At 47.0% G+C, this 23,553-nt stretch overlaps 1 protein-coding gene across 4 annotated transcripts in view; it reads left to right on the top strand.

Moving 5' to 3' along the window:
• rabgap1l (RAB GTPase activating protein 1-like) overlaps positions 1 to 23,553 on the top strand; it is a 626,729-nt gene that overhangs the window by 14,188 nt on the left and 588,988 nt on the right. For 3 of the 4 annotated variants that reach the window (XM_070887463.1, XM_070887462.1, XM_070887465.1), the window contains exon 2: positions 23,155 to 23,325. In XM_070887463.1, coding sequence (XP_070743564.1) covers positions 23,185 to 23,325 — 141 coding nt within the window. In that variant the 5' untranslated portion in view covers positions 23,155 to 23,184. Of the gene's footprint in view, positions 1 to 23,154; positions 23,326 to 23,553 lie in introns of those variants that run through there. The other variant, XM_070887464.1, reaches the window with a different exon arrangement.

Raw genomic sequence — 23,553 nt, 5'->3', positions numbered from 1 at the left:
TCACCGAGCAATTCCTATGTTCCTAAATTTCAGTGTTTATGGCCTGTTGTTCTGGGAGGGATATGTTGGCATGGGTGGTATTGAATGTAGACATAGGGCTGTGCCTGCAGCTTCTGGATATTGATACAGTACTGGCTATTAGGGCATACTCATCAAACCTCAAATTCCTGAAAACATTAAAGAATTCCTCATCTGTGACGGGTGCTATTTGAGAATCCATTGTGTGGGGGAAGTCAGGCTGTAGTGGCCACTTCTACACAGTGGTTTGTGAACTCTTCCCATAATGGATAGCTGACCACCTTCTGTATTCTGGTAATCCAGGTTCAAACTATTTCAAATATATTTATAGGGCATCTCTGCTTTGTTTCGTGTTTAAGGTTAAAACATAGAATTGGAAAAATCTGATTTTATTTTTTAAAAGTCCTTCTCACAGCCATTGATTTGTAAAGTGAATAGTTTCTTCCTGAGTTTGTTTTGGATGCACGAGGTAATTGTACTTTATTTGACTAGGTTGTCACTTCAGTGCATTGTTGTGGGAGTGCCGCACTGTCGGAGGAGCTATCTTTCAGATAAGACGTTAAACCAAGGCCCCGCCTGCCCTCTAAGGTAGACGTAAAGCCCTCACAGCACTATTTCGAAGAATAGTAGGGGAGTTATCCCCGGTGTCCTGGCCAATATTTATCCCTCGATCAATATAAAAAAAAAACATAATCTGTTCATCGTCGCATTGCTGTTTGTGGGAGGTTACTGTGTGCAAAATGGCTGTCAGGTTTCATAGAAACATAGAAAATAGGTGCAGGAGTAAGTCATTCGGCCCTTTGAGCCTGCACCACCATTCAATAAGATCATGGCTGATCATTCACCTCAGTACCCCTTTCCTGCTTTCTCTCCATAACCCTTGATCCCTTTAGCCATAAGGGCCATATCTAACTCCCTCTTGAATATATCCAATGAACTGGCATCAACAACTCTCTGTGGTTGGGAATTCCACAGGTTAACAACTCTCTGAGTGAAGAAATTTCTCCTCATCTCAGTCCTAAATGGCTTACCCCTTATCCTTAGACTGTGTCCCCTGGTTCTGGACTTCCCCAACATCGGGAACATTCTTCCTGCATCTAACCTGTCCAGTCCCGTCAGAATTTTATATGTTTCTATGAGATCCCCTCTCATCCTTCTAAACTCCAGTCAATACAGGCCCGTCGATCCAGTTTCTCCTCATATGTCAGTCCTGCCATTCCGGGAATCAGTCTGGTGAACCTTCGTTGCACTTCCTCAATAGCAAGAACATCCTTCCTCAGATTAGGAGACCAAAACTGAACACACTATTCCAAGTGAGGCCTCACCAAGGCCCTGTACAACTGCAGTAAGACCTCCCTGCTCCTATACTCAAATCCCCTAGCTATGAAGGCCAACATACCATTTGCCTTCTTTACCGCCTGCTGTACCTGCATGCCAACTTTCAATGACTGATGAACCATGACACCCAGGTCTCGTTGCATCTCTTTTCCTAATCTGCCGCCGTTCAGATAATCTGCCTTCGTGTTTTTGCCACCAAAGTGGATAACCTCACATTTATCCACATTATACTGCATCTGCCATGTATTTCCCTACTCACCTAACCTGTCCAAGTCCCCTGCAGCCTTTTAGCATCCTCACAGCTCACACTGCCACCCAGCTTAATGTCATCTGCAAACTTGGAGATATTACTCTCAATTCCCTCATCCAAATCATTAATGTATATTGTAAATAGCTGGGGTCCCAGCACTGAGCCCTGCAGCATCCCACTAGTCACTGCCTGCCATTCTGAAAAAGACCCGTTTATCCCGACTCTCTGCTTCCTGTCTGCCAACCAGTTCTCTAGCCACGTCAGTACATTACCCCCATTACTATGTGCTTTAATTTTGCACACCAATCTCTTGTGTCAGACCTTGTCAAAAGCCTTTTGAAAGTCCAAATACAGCACATCCACTGGTTCTCCCTTGTCCACTCTACCAGTTACATCCTCAAAAAATTCTAGATGATTTGTCAAGCATGATTTCCCTTTCATAAATCCATGCTGACTTGGACTGATCCCGTCACTGCTTTCCAAATGTTCTGCTATTTCATCTTTATTAATTGATACCAACATTTTCCCCAGGCTAACCAATTTCCCGTTTTTTCTCTCCCTCCTTTCTTAAAAAGTGGTGTTACATTAGCTACAGTCTATAGGAACCGATCCAGAGTCGATAGACTGTTGGAAAATGATCACCAATGCATCCACTATTTCCAGGGCTACTTTCTTAAATACTCTGGGATGCAGACTATCAGGCCCCGGGGATTATCGACCTTCAATCCCATCAATTTCCCTCACACAATTTCCCGCCTAATAAGGATTTTCTTCAGTTCCTCCTTCTCATTTCCTACTTTACAACAGTGAGTACACTCCAAAAGTACTTCATTGGCTGTAAAGCACTTTGTGATGTCCTGAGGTTGTGAAAGGCGCTATATAAATCCAAATCTTTTCTTTCTTTAACTCTCTAACAATCTTCAGCATCACATCCCGGCATGATCTGGTGATGAAGGGCTCCGAGCAATCTCTGAACATTCGGTGGCTGCTGTCAGGTACATTGACACAGATTTTATCGTGAAGAGGAATTAATGAATACTCAGGAATGAGTTACAGGATTTATGTGAAGAATAACCAGTGCTGTAACTCAGGAAATGTTACCCCAAGTTTCATATTTCATGCAGTCTGAGGCTGCCAAAACGGAGGGAGAGAGAAAACAGGGAATTATAGACTGGTCAGCCTGATATCGGTAGTGGGTAAAATGATGGAATCAATTATTAAGGATGTCATAGCAGCGCATTTGGAAAGAGGTGACATGATAGGTCCAAGTCAGCATGGATTTGTGAAAGGGAAATCATGCTTGACAAATCTTCTGGAATTTTTTGAGTATGTTTCCAGTAGAGTGGACAAGGGAGAACCAGTTGATGTGGTATATTTGGACTTTCAGAAGGCGTTCGACAAGGTCCCACACAAGAGATTGATGTGCAAAGTTAGAGCACATGGGATTGGGGGTAGTGTGCTGACATGGATTGAGAACTGGTTGTCAGACAGGAAGCAAAGAGTAGGAGTAAATGGGTACTTTTCAGAATGGCAGGCAGTGACTAGTGGGGTACCGCAAGGTTCTGTGCTGGGGCCCCAGCTGTTTACACTGTACATTAATGATTTAGATGAGGGGATTAAATGTAGTATCTCCAAATTTGCGGATGACACTAAATTGGGTGGCAGTGTGAGCTGCGAGGAGGATGCTGTGAGGCTGCAGAGCGACTTGGATAGGTTAGGTGAGTGGGCAAATGCATGGCAGATGAAGTATAATGTAGATAAATGTGAGGTTATCCACTTTGGTGGTAAAAACAGAGAGACAGACTATTATCTGAATGGTGACAGATTAGGAAAAGGGGAGGTGCAAAGAGACTTGGGTGTCGTGGTACATCAGTCATTGAAGGTTGGCATGCAGGTGCAGCAGGCGGTTAAGAAAGCAAATGGCATGTTGGCCTTCATAGCAAGGGGATTTGAGTACAGGGGCAGGGAGGTGTTGCTACAGTTGTACAGGGCATTGGCGAGGCCACACCTGGAGTATTGTGTACAGTTTTGGTCTCCTAACCTGAGGAAGGACATTCTTGCTATTGAGGGAGTGCAGCGAAGGTTCACCAGACTGATTCCCGGGATGGCGGGACTGACCTATCAAGAAAGACTGGATCAACTGGGCTTGTATTCACTGGAGTTCAGAAGAATGAGGAGGGATCTCATAGAAACGTTTAAAATTCTGACGGGTTTAGACAGGTTAGATGCAGGAAGAATGTTCCCAATGTTGGGGAAGTCCAGAACCAGGGGTCACAGTCTAAGGATAAGTGGTAAGCCATTTAGGACCGAGATGAGGAGAAACTTCTTCACCCAGAGAGTGGTGAACCTGTGGAATTCTCTACCACAGAAAGTTGTTGAGGCCAATTCACTAAATATATTCAAAAAGGAGTTAGATGAAGTCCTTACTACTAGGGGGATCAAGGGGTATGGCGAGAAAGCAGGAATGGGATACTGAAGTTGCATGTTCAGCCATGAACTCATTGAATGGCGGTGCAGGCTCGAAGGGGCTGCCTGCTGTATGTTGTAAATTTGATGTAAATGCGGCAAATTTAAATTTCTGGGCACCTGTTCGGGTTGCGAAAATGTCAAAAAGATGGCAGTTTACATTATATGGAAGTTCATCTAACTGAGGAGGCTGTGTGATGGGACAAAGCTTGAGCAGTTTATAAATGTCCTCTACAAATGGGGGTGTTTCCATTTGCCGTGGCATTGCAGTGTGTGTTTCATCGGTGTGGTGCCAGCTGTCAATGCGTTCCATTTCCCTGATCTGCCCCAACACTGAGGCAAGATCGTTGATTGTGCCTTAATTAATTCCAGGCTTATTGAACAATAATTGTCACTCTTCTAAGCTCCTGGTACAATCTGTTTCTGGTTTTATATAGTGAGTAATAAATGCCCACAAGACAGTACTCTCGTCAAGGCATTCAGCAAATGGGGATGAGACTACAGCCTTGAAATCACTGTATTGGTTCCATTTCTTGGGTGTGCCTTTATTCCATTTTGTTTTCTTTTTAACCAACGAGAAGAGCTATATGGAATAGATTGTGTTGAAGTGAAATGACATGATGGTTTATCAAGAGATAGAGTACGCTTAATTTCTGTGACATGCTTAGTGCAGGTTGATAAAGGTAGGAAGTAGTTGCTGGAATTGTGTGTATTAAACTGGAATTACTTGCTGTCATTTTGATTCTTTGAACAGTAAATCTTTGAGCCAGAGACTGGATGATTCTTGTTAAACAATTAGCTGCAGTTTTGGAAATAGCGTGTTATAGCAGAGTACTGGACTGTACATCAGTGTGCAACAGCTGTCCAAATTGCTCTTTGGTGACCAGCCTTTTAAACGTTGACATTCGATGATTTTCTCTGTGTGCCGTCATTCACCGTGAGTTCAGAATGGCTACAGTTTTTTTTGTTTTTGTAGTAAAACTACCAATTATTTTGAGTTCTGTTGAAAGGATGCCTTGAAGGATTTAATTTTGCACCTAGCTATTACTGTCAAAATCCCACTCTTCTTTATGGCTGCAGAATTGGTGATTTCACTGCCTCAGTTCTCTTTGCTTTTACAAAATCAAAATCAAGGATGGGGATTACTTGCTGCTTTGGCTCAAAGAGGGGGTATGCTGAGACAGAGAATGATACAGCACCGAAGGAGGCCATTCCTCCCATCGTACCTGTGCCAGCTCTTTGAAAGAGCGATCCAATTAGTTCCACTCCCCTGCCTTTTCTCCATAACCCTGTACATTTTTTGTCCCACTCCCTCCTTAAACCTCTTCGCTTCTCTACCTCTCCTTCCTCCTTTAAGATGCACCTTAAAACATACCTCAAGCCTTTGGTCAGCTACCGTAATTTTTTCCTATGTCGCTCGGTGTCACATTTATTTGTTTTGTTTTATAACACTCCTGTGAAATGCCTTGGGGCATTTTACTATATTAAATACAAGTTGTTGTATTTATGATACCATGTAGTTTTAAAAAAGAATCAGTGAAAGGTTGACTAGGTCAGTGAAGGTTCAGAACAGAAGTGTTGCTGTCGGCAGTCCATGAACTATAGAAACTTCTAAAATGAAATTTGGACACCGAGTCTGGTTTGGGTGCCCTTTGCTATGGAGGTATTTGTTATTGAGGTTTAAGTAGTGTTGGAATTCAAGCCCCAATCCCACCTGCTTGGTGAAAGGCAGCAAGTCTGATTGAAAAGATGAACGGTGGTTTGGCAGGTTGGGTCGGCTGTGTTGCTTGCTGACCAGCAGCACGCAAAGCCCGCCTGCCCTTAGATGTGGGGTTGGGAATGATATAAAGACACTCGCGCGGCAGGTGCCGAACTAGCTGTGCCGACCAAAAGAGGATTTGTGGTGTTACTGAAGGGGAAATGTGGAGAAAAGAAACAGTTTCAGTATCAGGGCCACTAATGTGCGATCAGTACGCAGTTTGAAGTCGAGGTGGATTTTGTACGTGTACTTTGCCACACCCATCTTCCACTTCTCATTTGTTGAATCCAACCCTTGAAAAGAAATTAATCAGATCAAATACCGAGCATCTCTGCTGCACAGATTGCACAGCTACCATTAAAAGGTTTGACCTTCATCATCAAACACTGCTCAACTCCTCAACTGCACTGGTTTGAAATGCATCTGCTGGCTTAGCGAGCATTGCTGGGCATAAGCAGCTCAGATATGCTAATACTAATGTAATCATACTCTTCTCATTCAAACCATACAAAACGCAAAGATATCAATTAGTTTTTGATACTCAGTAGTTTATCTTTATTTTTAAATACAAGGGTATGTCTCGGGCCATTCCCAGGCTACACTGGGTGTTATATCTCTTAATTTTCAATGAGATGCGAACTCCGATGATAGTTTAACATAACTTTATTCTGGCAGCTGTAACAAACTGCTGGCTTTATGCCAGGTCCTTTGTCCTTCTGAAACACATGGCAAAAAATGGGTGTACTTATCCTGGATCAATTTACAATTGTGACCTCGCCCCCTTTGACCTTATTGACTCAATTGATATGTTGTTAGCCCATAATTGGCTCACTGCCAAAAGTCCTGAACTGTCAAGCTTGAGTTATAGCTCAATGCAATGTGCTAACTCTCACGTAGGCAGGGGTCTGTGTTTTCCCAACTTTGCAGCCTGTAAGGCCCATTGGAGTTGAGAGCTGCTAACAGTTCCTTTTTGGGGTGGAGTAAAGGCCCCGGGAGGTCCCAGGGTAATGATAATTGATCCCAAAAGGGATTGATTACCGTTATAAAAATGCCTTTTCGTTCACTTATTAGTTGAACAGAAGAACATTTACACTCCGCTGCTTTGGCCTGGGGACAACCCCTAGGTCCACCTTGCTGGGTGTTTCCATGCTGCCCGACCTACACGCCTGCAATGGGGCGGGTGCCTACAAAGTGCCCGTTACAGGCGTGGGCCACTCTCCCCGATCCCCTTACTCAGCCCGCCCCCGCAATTTGGGATGGGATCTACAGCGGGCTTCGTGGACAGATGAGAGCTGTGCGCTCCTTCACCTCCGCCGGCACTTCTGGACTCCTGCAATGTCAGGGCCAGGATTTCTATGCTTCTTCCACAGGTTTCGTATGTAAAAGCTTGTTACTAAGCAATACAGATGAGGAAGGTTTAATTCCTGCTCTCTGCTGAGTAAATATCGGGGGGGTGGGGGGTTCTGCAGTGAGGGTGTGACAGTTGACCTCAGTATCCGGGATTAGGGTGGAACAAAAAATCAGTAGTGTTCCCACTCTTGCAACATAAAGTGAGGACGGGACTTTGGCTTGAAGTTCCAATATCCTGCTAATCCTCACTGGCTAGGTTCACATTATCAAATGGTGCCTCGAGGTCTAGGGACAATGTACAGCAGTCTCGCCTCCCCCTGACCCAGTCTGGGGATAGTGTACAGTGGTCTAGCCTCCTCCTGACCCAGTCTGGGGACAGTGTACAGCAGTCTCGCCTCCTCCTGACCCAGTCTGGGGACAGTGTACAGCAGTCTTGCCTCCTCCTGACCCAGTCTGGGGACAGTGTACAGCAGTCTCGCCTCCTCCTGACCCAGTCTGGGGACAGTGTACAGCAGTCTAGCCTCCTCCTGACCCAGTCTGGGGACAGTGTACAGCAGTCTTGCCTCCCCCTGACCCACTCTGGGGACAGTGTACAGCAGTCTCGCCTCCTCCTGACCCTTGACGCAGTCTGGGGACAGTGTACAGCAGTGTTGCCTCCTCCTGACCCTTGACCCAGTCTGGGGACAGTATACAGCAGTCTCGCCTCCTCCTGACCCTTGACCCACTCTGGGGACAGTGTACAGCAGTCTCGCTTCCTTCTGACCCTTGACTCAGTCTGGGGACAGTGTACAGCAGCCTCGCCTTCCCCTGACCCATGACTCAGTCTGGGGACAGTGTACAGCAGCATTGCCTCCTCCTGACCCAGTCTGGTGACAGTGTACAGTAACATGGCCTCCTCCTGACCCCTGACCCAGTCTGGGGACAGTGTACAGCAGTCTTGCCTCCTTCTGACCCTTGACCCAGTCTAGGGACAGTATACAGCAGTCTCACCTCCTTCTGACCCTTGACCCAGTCTGGGGGCAGTGTACAGCTGCTTCAGCTTTATGATGCAGTCTGAGGCTAGTATGTACACTAGCCAGACTGAAGGTGGTGTGTGCAAAATGGCTGCTGCGTTTCCTACATTGCAATAGTGACTTCACTTCAAAAGTACTTCATTGACTGTAATACGCTTTGGGACATCCTGGGGTAATGAAAGGCACTTTTAGTTTGATTTTCGCCTTGGAAGTCCTGCGACAGGTGATATACCAGACTAGTATAGAATGTACAGTGCACAGGTGAAAAGTTTCCGGGTACAAGTTCCACCGAGGTTTAGGGAGGGAGTTCCAGAGCTTCGGGCCTAGGCAGCTGAAGGCATGGCCATCAATGGTTGAGCGATTATAATCAGGGATGCTCACGAGGGCAGAATTTGAGGAGCGCCGATATCTTGATGGGGATTGTGAGGCTGAAGGAAATTACAGAGATGGGAAGGGGCAAGGCCATGGAGGGATTTGTAAACAAGGATGAGAATTTGAAAATCGAGGCATTGCTTAACCGGGAGCCAATGTAGATCAGCGAGCACAGGGATGTTAGCCAAGATGGCCCCCCGGTTAGGCAGCTCCTTAGGGAGCTTCTCTGCTGAACAACTATATCCCTGGCCATCCGTTGACAACCTGCACCCTTTCTCCCCCTTCCACTGCTTAAGTTTTCCCTGTCCCTAATAGTGGGTGCATTTCTTTACCCCTAAAGCACAAACCCATGCTGCAAAGGTACCTACCTGAATCCACTGCCCATCCCCCAACCATGCCTGCTCTTCACCTCCATCAGTGACCATCAAGACTTCACCCCCCGACTGGCTGTGGATGGCTCAACTACTCCTCGCAGGCACTGTCGACGTCCGGTGAGCTCCCAACCAACTCTCAGGTTTGGATCCCACCGAGTACTCACTGATCCGATACCATTGGCGTCTCGACTTCCCTTCGGCAACCGGTCCCACTCGATTGCAGAGTCGACCCGACCCCACTGGCGTCTCGACTTCCCTTCGGCCGCAGGTCCCACTCGACTGCAGAGCCGAGGACAGCTGGAGGAATCGCGGCGGACACATGGTGTGTGTAATGGCGGCGGCCACCCTCTCGCCTCCTGCGACCCACCGAGAAACAAAGATGGAGCGGGGTGGAACTAAAAAACGCAAACGGGGCCCCAGTGTTTGCCCTCAGCTGGGGACTAATACCAGGGAGAGGAAAGCATTGCCTCAAGTCTCTCACCCTCACGCTCCATACCTTGGATTTCTCACCATCTCTCCTAAAGGTGCTGCTCTGTGCCGAGCTTATGGCTCATATACCATTGTAGACATCTAGGCCCATACAGTAGAGTCTGGTCTCCATTCGTTCTGGATTCCCTAGCCACAGGGCCAAGACCTTGCTCTGCTAAGCCCGTATGGTAACTGATGTGCAATGGCCACCCCACATTAAAAGAACTCATGCACAGGCATCTTCCAGCCTTCAAAATGAAGTTCGGGACCTGGAACGTCAAGACGCCAACAGCGACAGATTGGAACGCCTCAGTGCTATCGTCGCCCGAGAACTTAGACGCTTCGACGATGACATCGCTGCTCTGCACGAGACCTGGTGAAGGTCAGCTCAAAGAGCAAGATGGTGGTTACATCACCACCTGGAAAGGCAAACCAGAAAAAGAACGCCGCCTTCATAGAGTTAGCTTTGCCATCAAGAATGAGCTGGTGGGCTGTCTGAGACTCCCCCTGTGGGATAAGCAAATGACTCATGATTCTCTGGCTCACCCTAGCCCAGAACCAGTGCGCCATAGTTATCAGTACGTACCCCCAACACTGAACATGACAGATGAGGCCAAAGAGGAACAATCCCTGTCCCGAGTCCCAACGGACGACAATCTGATCCTTCTTGGCCAGAGTCAGAAAGGACACACACCTCTGACGAGGCATGATCGGCAGAAAGGGGTAGGGAAAACCAACTCTAGCAATACCCTGCTCCTGACGAAATGTCTAGAACATGGCCTTGCCATTACCAGCACCTTATTTCGTCAGAGAGACAAGTACAAGGCATTATGGTAGCATCCTCGTTCCAAGCACTGGCATCTGCTCGACTACGTCATCATCTGAGAGAGGGACTGCAAGGACGTGCGCATCACCCGCGCCATTACAGGAGCAGACGATTGCTGGACGGACCACCACCTAATCCACTCTGTCATCAACATCAGGCTAGATCCAAGGTTGTCCCATCCTCTGTCATTGAACTACAGTATGCAGATGACGCTTGCGTCTGTGCACACTCGGAGGTCGAATTCCAAACCATCGTCAACACCTTCACCGAGGCATACGAGAGCATGGGCCTTACGTTAAACATTTGTAAGACAAAAGTCCTCTACCAACCTGACCCCGCCACACAGCACTGCCCCCCGATTATCAAAATCCACGATGGCCTTGGACAACATGGACCATTTTCCATACCTCGGGAGCCCACTGTCAGCAAGAGCAGATATTGACGACGAGGTCCAACATCAGTGCACCAGCACAGCCTTCGGTCGCCTGAGGAAGAGTGTTTGAAGACCAGGACCTCAAATCTGGCACCAAGCTTATGGTCTACAGGGCAGTAATGATACTTGCCCTCCTATATGGCTCAGAGATGTGGACGATATACAGTAGACATCTCAGCGCTGGAGAAGTACCACCAGCGCTGCCTCCGCAAGATCCTGAAAATACTTTGGACGGATAGACGCACCGTGTTCTTGCTCAGGCCAACAACCCCAGCATCGATGCTTTGAACACGCTCGATCAGCTCCGTTGGGCTGGCCACATCGTCTGCATGCCTGACACGAGACTCCCAATGCAAGTGTTTTATGCGGAGCTTCGACACGGCAAGCGAGCCCCAGGTGGGCAGAGGAAACATTTCAAGGACACCCTGAAAGCCTCCTTGATGAAATGCAACATCCCCACCGACACCTGGGAATCTCTGGCCCACGACCGCACAAAATGGAGGAAGAGCATCCGGGAGGGCACTGAGCACCTCTAGTCCCATCGGCGAGAATAAGCAGAAACCAAGCGTAGACAGCGGAAGGAGCGTGCGTAAACTCAGGCTTCCTACCCACCCTTTCCTTCAACCATTGTCTGTCCCACCTGTGATAGAGACTGTAGATCCCGCATTGGACTCCTCAGTCACCTGCGAACTCACTAAGAGTGGAAGCAAGTCATCCTCGACTCCGAGGGACTGCCTATGATGATAATGGGTGAGCGGGACTTGGTGCGAGTTAGGACATGGGCTGTTGAGTTTTGGATGATCTCAAATTTACATAGGGTAGAATATGGGAGGCTGGCTGGAGTAGTCAAGTCTAGAGGTAACAAAGGCATGGATGAGGGGTTTCAGCGGCAGATGAGCATGGGCGGAGACGGGCAATGTTACAGAGGTGGAAGTAGGCGGTTTTAGTTATGCTGCGGATATGTGGCAGGAAGCTCATTTCAGGGTCAATATGACACCAAGATTGCGAACAGTCTGGTTCAGCCTCAGACAGGTGTTCGGGAGAAGGATGGGGTCGGTGGCTAGAGAATGCAGTTTGTGGCAGGGATCAAAGACGATGACTTTTGTTGGGGGGGGGGGGGGGCGGGCGGCAAGGACAGATCCTTGGTGGACAGCAGAGGTAACGATGCAGGAGTGGAAGAGAAGCCATTGCAGGAGATTCTCTGGCTACGATTAGATAGATAAGAATGGAACCTGGAAGAGGGGATGGAGTTTAGTGCAACAAAATTTGCAGATGACAAAGATTAGTGAAAAAGTGGGTTGTGTAGAGGACACAGAGAGGCTGCAAAGAGATTTAGATAGGTTTGGCAGATGGAATACAATGTTGGAAAATGTGAGGTCATCCACCTTGGGGGAAAAAAAACAGTAAAAGGGAATATTATTTGAATGGGGAGAAATTACAACATGCTGCGGTGCAGAGGGACCTGGGGGTCCTTGTGCATGAAACTCTTTTGGAGTCCTTGTGCATGAAACTCTTTTTGGAGTTTATCTGCAAAACAAAAAACATTAAACCGTGCCACCCGACCTGGGTGACACACCAGACATTTACAAGGCCCCCTTTTTTTTTCTCCTTTTTTTTGATTTTCTTTTTGTGTTTTTCGTTTTTGGTTTTTTTTTGGGCACTAAAATCACAATTTTTCCCCAGTGCCCCCTATAAAAGGGAAGGGGGACACTAAAAGCACCGGCAATTAAATCAAATTAAACTTTAAAACGTAAAATCAAATTAAAATTTGGTTGCCGGGCGTGATGATGCACTCCAGTCCCTCCGGTGCCCACCTCTCGCAGAAGGTGAATCCCAAAAAGTTAGTTTGCAGGTGCAGCAGGTAATCAGGAAGGCGAATGGAATGTTGGCTTTCATTGTGAGAGGGATGGAGTACAAAAGCAGGGAGGTCCTGCTGCAACTGTACAGGGTATTGGTGAGGCCGCACCTGGAGTACTGTGTGCAGTTTTGGTCACCTTACTTAAGGAAGGATATACTAGCTTTGGAGGGGGTACAGAGACGATTCACTCGGCTGATTCTGGAGATGAGGGGGTTACCTTATGATGATAGATTGAGTAGACTGGGTCTTTACTTGTTGGAGTTCAGAAAGATGAGGGGTGATCTTATAGAAACATTTAAAATAATGAAAGGGATAGACAGGATAGAGGCAGAGAGGTTGTTTCCACTGGTCGGGGAGACTAGAACTAAGGGGCACAGCCTCAAAATATGGGGGAGCCAATTGAAAACCGAGTTGAGAAGGAATTTCTTCTCCCAGAGGGTTGTGAATCTGTGGAATTCCCTGCCCAAGGAAGCAGTTGAGGCTAGCTCATTGAATGTATTCAAGTCACAGATAGATATATTTTTAACCAATAGGGAATTAAGGGTTACGGGGAGCGGGTGGGTAAGTGGAGCTGAGACAACGGCCAGATCAGCCATGATCTTGTTGAGTGGCGGAGCAGGCTCGAGGGGCTAGATGGCCTACTCCTGTTCCTAATTCTTATGTTCTTATGAGTGCAGTTCCACCCAGCTAGATGATGGTGGAGAGACGGTGGCAGAGGATGGAATGGTCAGCCGTCTCAAAGAATGCAGACAGGTCGAGAAGGTCGAGGAGTGATAGTTTACCTTTGTCACAATCACAAAGGATGTCATTTGTGACTTTGATAAGAGCCGTTTCGTTACTGTGACAGGGGCAGAAACCGGATTGAAGGTATTCAAACATGGAGTTCCGGGAAAGATGGGCATAGATTTGGGAGGCGACAACACGTTCAAGGATCTTGGAGAGGAAAGGGAGGTTGGAGATGAGGGGGATAGATTGCAAGCACAGTGGGGCCAATGGTTGTTTTGAGGAGAGGGGTGATGACGGCAGATTCGAAAGAGAGGGGGACCATACCCGAGGAGAGAGAACCGTTAACAATGTCAGCTAACATGGGAGCCAGAAAAGGAAGTTGGGTGGTCAGCAGTTTAGTGGGAATAGGGTCAAGGGAGCAGGAAGTGGGGCTCATGGACAGGATGAGCGTGGAGAGGTCAAGAGGGGAGATCGGAGAGAAACTGGAGAAAGATGCGAGTTTAGGGCTAGGGCAGGGGGGAACCTCAGAGGCATATCGGCCCGGTGGGCTAGGGGAAGGAAGGGAAGTGGCAGAGGCAGTTGATCGGATGATCTCAATCGTTGAGACTAAGAAGTCCATGAGCTCCTCACACTTGTTGTCGGAGGTGAGTGTGGTGGAGACAGGGGAGAGGGGTTTCAGAAGACGGTTAGCAGTAGAGAATAGTAGCCGGGGGATATCTTTGCATTCCAGAATGATCCTGGAATAGTGAGCAGTTTTTACCAGACAAGAGTAGGACCCGATGATGCTTTATCTGGTCCAGCCAGATCTGGCGGTGAATGGCTAAATCAATTGTCCGCCACATCTGTTCAAGTCTGTGCCCCTAGGACTTGAGGGCTGTACCAAGGGGAACGGCCAGGATGAGAGAGAGTAACGGTTTTAATAGGGACCAGGGCTTCAAAGGTGGTGGTGAGGGTGTGGTAGCTACAGAAATGTCATGGTGAATGGAGCACCAAAGGCTGGTGAGTTTTGAGACATTCTGAGGTTGTGAAAGGCGCTGTATCAATGTAATTCTTTCTTTAAATGCCGCATGATTTGCTGAATGTTTCCAGCATTTCAGTATTTTGTTTCAGATTTCCAGCAGCTACAATATTTTGTTTGTGGCATTAGCACTTTCTGGATCGCTTGGATTGTTGTCAGTGGGACAGAGGTGCTTGCTTCTTAGTTGTGCATCGTTGTTTTATTCGGGGCTGTCGAGCAGAAGATTCTCGGGCGTAGGAGTTTGAAAGACATTCGCTGAGTAAGAGTTGGGCAAACATCCCAAGTCTCCGCCCACGAAGATCCTTCTCCCAGGGATGCCCGCGATCTGTTTGACAGATCGCAAGTGCCGGGTTTAGGCTCATGCGCTTCGCGCTTCTAAACCCAGAATTTGCGGGGCCTCTTCATGCGCTCATCGTACTCACCCGGAGAGGCCGCAATTTACGGGCCATTATTTAGCCTTTATCTTGCCATAACAAGTTTTGACAATCACTAGGAAAACAAGCATTTGTAATGGTCTCGGTGGACTGTGCCTGAATGTCAAGCTAGTTGTGATTATTTTTGACTTTGTTGCTGACTTTCTGTCATGCTTCAGGATCAGCAGAAACAAGGCAAAGTAGCTGTCCAGTGGCCAAAGAAAATGAGTCCAAATAATGGATTACTGAAGAGAAGAGGTGTTGTGCCAGGAATCTTGCAGATAAGGGTAGCCTAAATGCATAAGCTTTTTTGCATTCAAAGGCTTTACATACATAACCTGTGAACCAATTACTTTAGCCCTCTGAAGGGAACTGCTCCTGTAATCTGGCATCATGCTTGTCTGAGGATTTAAGCTTTCCCTGTCAGCTTCCTGCTCAAGATACTGAAGATGACTATTGGGGTCTTTTTTGTGATGAGTTGCAAATCTGTTCGAGATAAGTTTAGAAAAGAAAGACACACACATCATCAGTTAACCCTGGGGCTACCTGAATTCTTGGCAATTGAAGTGCCTTAATGGCACCATTCAAACAGTCTATTCCCAAATTATTTTCTGGGTCAGTGAATGGGTAAAAAAAAAAATAATTTCTGCCTGTTTCTGACCTGCAAGAGGACTTCTCCTTTGTCCTTGTGAATTTCAAGATGCACGTATGTCACGTAGTTATGTCATGCATGTTGTGTGATGACATGTATTACATAGTTACATAGTATTTACAGCACAGAAACAGACCATTCGGCCCAACAGGTCTATGCCGGTGTTTATGTTCCATACCAGCCTCCTCCTACCCTTCATCTAATCCATCAACATATCCTTCTATTAATTTCTTCCTTATGTACTGATCTATCTTCCCTTTAACTGCATCTGTTATTCAGCTTAACTATTCCTTGTGGTAGTGAATTCCACATTCTAACCACCCGCTGGGTAAAAAGGTTTCTCCTGAATTCCCTATTGGAGTTATTAGTGACTGTCATATTTTTATGGCCCCTAGTTCTGGTCTTGCCCGCATCTGGAAACATCTTCTGTGCCTGTACTCTATCAAACCTTTTCACACATCTTAAAGACCTCTATTAGGTCACCGCTCAGTCTTTGCTTTCCGAGAAAGAAGAGCCCAGCATGTTCAATCCTTCCTGATCGGTATAACCTCTCAGTTCTGATATCATTTAGAACGACACGGATTAATCAAGGACAGTCAGCATGGATTTGTTAAGGGACGGTCGTGTCTGACTAACTTGATTGAATTTTTCGAGGAGGTAACCAGGAGGGTCGATGAGGGCAGTGTGTACGATGTAGTGTATATGGATTTTAGCAAAGCTTTTGATAAGGTCCCACATGGCAGACTGGTCACGAAAGTAAAAGCCCATGGGATTCAGGGCAAAGTGGCAAGTTGGATCCAAAATTATCTCAGGACAGGAAGCAAAGGGTAATGGTTGATGGGTGTTTTTGTGACTGGAAGGCTGTATCCAGTGGGGTTCCGCAGGACTCAGTGCTGGGTCCCTTGCTTTTTGTGGTATACATTAATGATTTAGACTTGAATGTAGGGGCTATGATTAAGACGTTTGCAGATGATATTAAAATCGGCTCTGTAGTTGAAAATGAAGAAAAAAGCTGTAGACTGCAGGAAGATATCATTGAATTGGTCAGGGGGGGCAGAACAGTGGCAAATGGAATTCAGTCCGGAGAAGTGTGAGGTAATGCATTTGGGGAGGGCTAACAAGGCAAGGGAATACACATTAAATGCGAGGACCCTGAGAAGTGTAGAGTAACAAAGGGACCTTGGAGTGCATGTCCACAGATCCCTGAAGGTAGCAGGCCAGGTAGATAAGGTGGTTAAGAATACTTTCCTTTATTAGCCGAGGCATAGAATACAAGAGCAGGGAGGTTATCCTTGAACTGTATAAAACACTAGTTAGGCCACAGCTAGAGTACTGCGTGCAGTTCTGGTCGCCACATTACAGGAAAGATGTGATTGCACTAGAGAGGATACAAAGGAGATTTACAAGGATGTTGCCTGGACTGAAGAATTTTAGCTATGAGGATAGGCTGGGTTTGTTGTCTTTGCAACACAGGAGGATGAGGGGAGACTTTATTGAGGTGTATAAATTTATGAGGGGCCTAGATAGAGTGGATAGGAAAGACCTATTTCCCTTAGCAGAGGGGTCAATAACCAGGGGGGTGTAGATTTAAAATAATTAGTAGAATGTTTAGAGGGGATTTGAGGTGAAATTTCTTCACCCAGAGGGTGATAGGGGTCTGGAACTCGCTGCCTAAAAGACTGATAGAGGCAGAAACACATTTAATGTGCACTTGAAGTGCCATAAACCTACAGGGCCACACACCAAGAGCTGGAAAATGGGATTAGGCTGGATAGCTCTTTGTTGGCTGGCGTGGAAACGATGGGCCGAAATGGCCACCTTCCGTGCTGTAAATTTCTATGATACGCCTTCTCCAGTGGCTCTATATCCTTTTTATATTATGGAGACCAGAACTGTTCACAGTCCTCGGCAAGTGTGGTCTACCCAAGGTTCTATAAAAATGTAACACAACTTCTCAGCTTTTCAATTCTAACCCGCTGGAAATGAACCCAAGTGCTTTGTTTTTAATGGCCTTATCAACCTGTGTCGCTACTTAGTGATTTGTGTATCTGTACCCCAGACCCCTCTGTTCCTCTACCCCATTGAGTCATTTATTTTCCCAGGAGTTTCCCAGGGCCGCCTTATTCTTCCTACCAAAATGTTCCACCTCACACTTGTCTATATTGATCATTTGCCAATTGCACACCCCTTCAAGTTTATTAATATCTTCCTGTATTTTGTCGCAGACCTCGATTAACTGCACCCCTCAGTGTGTTTGTATGCAACATGTGTGATGGCGTCACTAACACAATGCGTGCACCTGACTTTCACTGCCACATTCTGAAAGGGAAGCAACTTTTAAGTTCTCGCTCATATTACTCATAGGTTCTTTAATGAGTTCCTACCTTGCTATATTAATCACACTGGGGTTAAGCAGCTGGCATCAGAGTCAAAATGTGCCAATATTAATTTGAGGTCGTCATTATCCGAAATGTGAATGGTAAAAGTTGGATTGTGTCCTGTTCTTTAAGCACAAAAAGGAGCAATTCCTATTTTTGGATCGGGAGAGTTAATACACAGATTATTTTCTGGGTCTGTGAATGAGTTTAAAAAAAAATTCTGCCTGTTTCTGACCCGCAAGAAGAGGAATTCTCCCTTGACCGTGTGAATTTCAAGAAGCACGTATGTCGTAGTTATGTCATCATGCATGTTGTGTGATGACATGGATTACATAGTTACATAGTATTTACAGCACAGAAACAGACCATTCGGCCCAACAGGTCTATGCCGGTGTTTATGTTCCATACCAGCCTCCTCCCACCCTGCATCTAATCCATCAACATATCCTTCTATTCATTTCTTCCTTATGTACTGATCTAGCTTCCCTTTAAATGCATCCGTTATTCAGCTTAACTATTCCTTGTGGTAGTGAATTCCACATTCTAACCACCCGCTGGGTAAAAAGGTTTCTCCTGAATTCCCTTTTGGAGTTATTAGTGACTGTCATATTTTTATGGCCTCTAGTTCTGGTCTTGCCCACATCTGGAAACATCTTCTGTGCCTGTATTCTATCAAACCTTTTCACACATCTTAAAGACCTCTATCAGGTCACCCCTCAGTCTTTGCTTTGCGAGAGAGAAGAGCCTAGCATGTTCAATCCTTCCTGATCAGTATAACCTCTCAGTTCTGATATCATTCTAGTAAATCTGTTTTACACTGCCGACAGTGCCTCTGTATCCTTTTTATATTATGGAGACCAGAACTGTTCACAGTACTCGGCAAGTGTGATCTAACCAGGGTTCGATACAAGTTCAACATAACTTCTCTATTTTTCAATTCTAACCCTCTGGAAATGAACCCAAGTGCTTTGTTTGTTTTTAATGGCCTTAATGGATGTGGTGTATTTGGACTTCCAGAAGCCATTTGACAAGGTGCCACATAAAAGGTTATTGCAGATAACTAATAGAAAACAGAGAAAATAGAGAATAAATGGATCATTCTCTGGTTAGCAATCAGTAACTAGTGGGGTGCCGCGGGGATCAGTTTTGGGAACCCAAATATTTACAATCTATAACGATTTGGAAGAAGGGACTGAGTGTAGTGTAGCCACGTTTGCTGACGATACAAAGATGGGCGGAAACGCAATGTGTGAGGAGGGCACAAAAAATCTGCAAAAGGACATAGACAGGCTAAGTGAGTGGGCAAACATTTGGCAGATGGAGTATAATGTTGAAAAATGTGAGGTCATGCACTTTGGCAGAAAAAATCAGAGAGGAAGTTACTATTTAAATGGAAAAAGATTGCAAAATGCCACAGTACAATGGGACCTGGGGGTACTTGTGCATGAAACACAAAAGGATAGTATGCAGGTACAGCAAGTAATCACGAAGGCCAATGGAATCTTGGCCTTTGTTGCAAAGGGGATGGAGTATAAAAGCAGGGAAGTCTTGCTACAGCTATACAGGGTATCGGTGAGGCCACACCTGGAATACTGCGTGCAGTTTTGGTTTCCATATTTACGAAAGGATACACTTGCTTTGGAGGCAGTTCAGAGAAGGTTCACTAGGTTGATTCCGGGGATGAGGGGTTGACTTATGAGGAAAGGTTGAGTAGGTTGGGCCTCTACTCATTAGAATTCAGAAGAATGAGAGGTGATCTTATCGAAACGTATAAGATTATGAGGGGGCTTGACAAGGTGGATGCAGAGAGGATGTTTCGACTGATGGGGGAGACTAGAGCAAGAGGGCATGATCTTAGAATAAGGGGAAGCCCATTTAAAACTGAGATGAGGAGAAATTTCTTCTCTGAGAGTTGTAAATCTGTGGAATTCGCTGCCTCAGAGCTGTGGAAGCTGGGACATTGAATAAATTTAAAACAGAGATAGACAGTTTCTTAAACGATAAGGGGTTATGGGGAGCGGGCGAGGAAGTCGAGTTGAATCCATGATCGGATCAGCCATGATCTTAGTGAATGGCGGAGCAGGCTCGAGGGGCCGCATGACCTACACCTGCTCCTATTTCTTATGTTCTTATCAACCTGCGTCGCTACTTAGTGATTTGTGCATCTGTACCCCAGACCTCTCTGTTCCTCTACCCCATTTAGACATTTATTTTCCCAGGAGCATGTGGCTTCTTTATTCTTCCTACCAAAATGTTCCACCTCACACTTGTCTATATTGATCATTTGCCAATTGCACACATCTTTAAGTTTATTAATATCTTCCTGTATTTTGTCGCAGACCTCTATTAACTGCACCCCTCAGTGTGTTTGTATGCAACATGTGTGATGGCGTCACTAACGCAATGCGTGCACCTGACTTTCACTGCCATATTCTGAAAGGGAAGCAACTTTAAATTCTCGTTCATATTACTCATAGGTTCTTTAATGAGTTCCTACCTTGCAATATTAATCACACTGGGGTTAAGCAGCTGGCATCAGAGTCAAAATGTGCCAATATTAATTTGAGGTCGTCATTATCCGAAATGTGAATGGTAAAAGTTGGATTGCGTCCTGTTCTTTAAACACAAAAAGGAGCAATTCCTATTTTTGGACCGGGAGAGTTAATGCACAGAACAGACTCACGGGCTTTTCCCCAGTGGTCATGTAAGGCAGTGCATTGGTGTTCTGACCACACTGCAGACTGATAGCACCTTGTTTTTCCTATTCATTCCTAGGATGTAGATGTCGCTCTCGAGGCCAGCATTTATTGCCCATCCCTAATTGCCCTTGAGAAGGTGGTGGTGAGCCGCCTTTTTGAACGTGGTGAAGATGCTCCCACAGTGCTGTCAGCCCGTGTGGTGAAGGTGCTCCCACAGTGCTGTCAGTCCGTGTGGTGAAGGGTCTCCTACAGTGCTGTCAGTCTGTGTAGTGAAGGGACTCCCACAGTGCTGTCAGTCCGTGTGGTGAAGGGTCTCCCACAGTGCTGTCAGTCCGTGTGGTGAAGGGTCTCCCACAGTGCTGTCAGTCCGTGTGGTGAAGGGACTCCCACAGTGCTGTCAGTCCGTGTGGTGAAGGGTCTCCCACAGTGCTGTCAGTCCGTGTGGTGAAGGGTCTCCCACAGTGCTGTCAGTCCGTGTGGTGAAGGGTCTCCCACAGTGCTGTCAGTCCGTGTGGTGTTGGGTCTCCCACAGTGCTGTCAGTCTGTGTGGTGAAGGCACTCCCACAGTGCTATCAGTCCGTGTGGTGAAGGGTCTCCCACAGTGCTGTCCGTGTGGTGAAGGGTCTCCCACAGTGCTGTCAGTCCGTGTGGTGAAGGGTCTCCCACAGTGATGGCAGTCCGTGTGGTGAAGGGTCTCCCACAGTGCTGTCAGTCCGTGTGGTGAAGGGACTCCCACAGTGCTGTCAGTCCGTGTGGTGAAGGGACTCCCACAGTGCTGTCAGTCCGTGTGGTGAAGGGTCTCCCACAGTGCTGTCAGTCCGTGTGGTGAAGGGACTCCCACAGTGCTGTCAGTCCGTGTGGTGAAGGGTCTCCCACAGTGCTGTCAGTCTGTGTGGTGAAGGTACTCCCACAGTGCTATCAGTCCGTGTGGTGAAGGGTCTCCCACAGTGCTATCAGTCCGTGTGGTGAAGGGACTCCCACAGTGCTGTCCGTGTGGTGAAGGGTCTCCCACAGTGCTGTCAGTCCGTGTGGTGAAGGGTCTCCCACAGTGATGGCAGTCCATGTGGTGAAGGGTCTCCCACAGTGCTGTCAGTCCGTGTGGTGAAGGGACTCCCACAGTGCTGTCAGTCCGTGTGGTGAAGGGTCTCCCACAGTGCTGTCAGTCCGTGTGGTGAAGGGTCTCCCACAGTGCTGTCAGTCCGTGTGGTGAAGGGTCTCCCACAGTGCTATCAGTCCGTGTGGTGATGGGTCTCCCACAGTGCTGTCAGTCTGTGTGGTGAAGGCACTCCCACAGTGCTATCAGTCCGTGTGGTGAAGGGTCTCCCACAGTGCTATCAGTCCGTGTGGTGAAGGGACTCCCACAGTGCTGTCCGTGTGGTGAAGGGTCTCCCACAGTGCTGTCAGTCCGTGTGGTGAAGGGTCTCCCACAGTGATGGCAGTCCATGTGGTGAAGGGTCTCCCACAGTGCTGTCAGTCCATGTGGTGAAGGGTCTCCCACAGTGATGGCAGTCCGTGTGGTGAAGGGTCTCCCACAGTGCTATCAGTCCGTGTGGTGAAGGGACTCCCACAGTGCTGTCCGTGTGGTGAAGGGTCTCCCACAGTGCTGTCAGTCCGTGTGGTGAAGGGTCTCCCACAGTGCTGGCAGTCCGTGTGGTGAAGGGTCTCCCACAGTGCTGTCAGTCCGTGTGGTGAAGGGTCTCCCACAGTGCTGGCAGTCCGCGTGGTGAAGGGTCTCCCACAGTGCTGTCAGTCCGCGTGGTGAAGGGTCTCTCACAGTGCTGTCAGTCCGTGTGGTGAAGGGACTCCCACAGTGCTGTCAGTCCGTGTGGTGAAGGGTCTCCTACAGTGCTGTCAGTCTGTGTGGTGAAGGGTCTCCCACAGTGCTGTCAGTCCGTGTGGTGAAGGGATTCCTACAGTGCTGTTAGGGAGGGATTTCCAGGATTTTGACACGACGACGATGAAAGATGGCGATATATTTCCAAGTCAGGATGGTGTGTGACTTGTAGGGAAACTTGCAGGTGATGGTTCTTTGATATTTCCTACATGGTGTTTTCCTGATACCAGGTCGGATGTCCAGTGTGATGTCGCAAAGCGATTCCTCAGAGGAAAAGAGGGAAAACTCAAGACAGTGAATAAATGTGGTCTGTTTTTGTGTGCCCCCACTGGCTGTGTCTGAGGAGTAGTATTTACAGAGGCCCAATAGCACAGGTTGTAAGTCTTCTATTTAGGCCCGGGTTGGGTGGTGTGATGTTGGCACACACCTGCGTTGAACCTTCCTGTATTTCCTGATTCAGTGTAATTAGCATAATGTGCATGAGTAATGCATGAGTAATACCTCTCATTGGGTGCTCAACCACCTCGTTGGTGAGAAATTGTGTTAAGTCGTTAGTTTAACGCAACTGCTAGGAGCATACACTCGGATCAGTTTGTCATTGAGGCTCATAGAAGTGGTGTCAGTGAACTGTGTAAATAATTGTGGGATGTCATTTAGCTTAACTGTCTCGCGTTAGACTCTTGCTTTTTTTCCTTTCTTGAGGTTTAGTGATGTTGAAAATATAAACTTGATTTTCTCAAAATTTATCCTGGGGTTTTTTTGGCTCTAATTTTTCCCTTGATATTTCTCCATGGTTTTTGATGCTAAAATTAAAACTGAAAACAGCCAAAAGGTGTATTTAGTAAAGAAAAGCATCAATAAACTTTGACTTGAAAGGTCTTTATACATATTGTAATTTCTCTCTTTCAGGTTGTTGCTGTGCATTGTGCTGATTGAGAAATGGATGATCAAGCCTCTTTGCGCAAGGTGAGCGGCTCGTCGGACTCTGTCTCCACATTGAACAGCGAGGAGTTTGTCATTGTGCCTCAGCAGGCAGAAGATTCTGCCTCTACCAACGGAGAGGAAAAGCCAGCACTAAAGGTAATCAGGAATTGCTTTTCTGCAAAACAAAAACGATGTTCTCCCTCTCTGTATGCCTCAGACCCGTTGCTGTTTAAATGGTCATCCATGCCTCTGTCAGCTCCTGATTCGATTGCTCCAATGCTTGCCTGGCAGGCCTTGCTTCCTCCAATCTCCATAAATTGCAGCTCGTCCAAACCTCTGCCGCATCTATCCTAGTCCTCGCCAGGTTCCGCAAGTACCATCACC

This window comes from Pristiophorus japonicus, chromosome 8 (genome assembly GCF_044704955.1).
Source record: "Pristiophorus japonicus isolate sPriJap1 chromosome 8, sPriJap1.hap1, whole genome shotgun sequence".
NCBI lineage: Eukaryota > Metazoa > Chordata > Chondrichthyes > Pristiophoridae > Pristiophorus > Pristiophorus japonicus.
The sequence above is the reverse complement of the archived record's forward strand: the minus strand, read 5'-3'. Positions and strand labels throughout refer to the sequence as shown.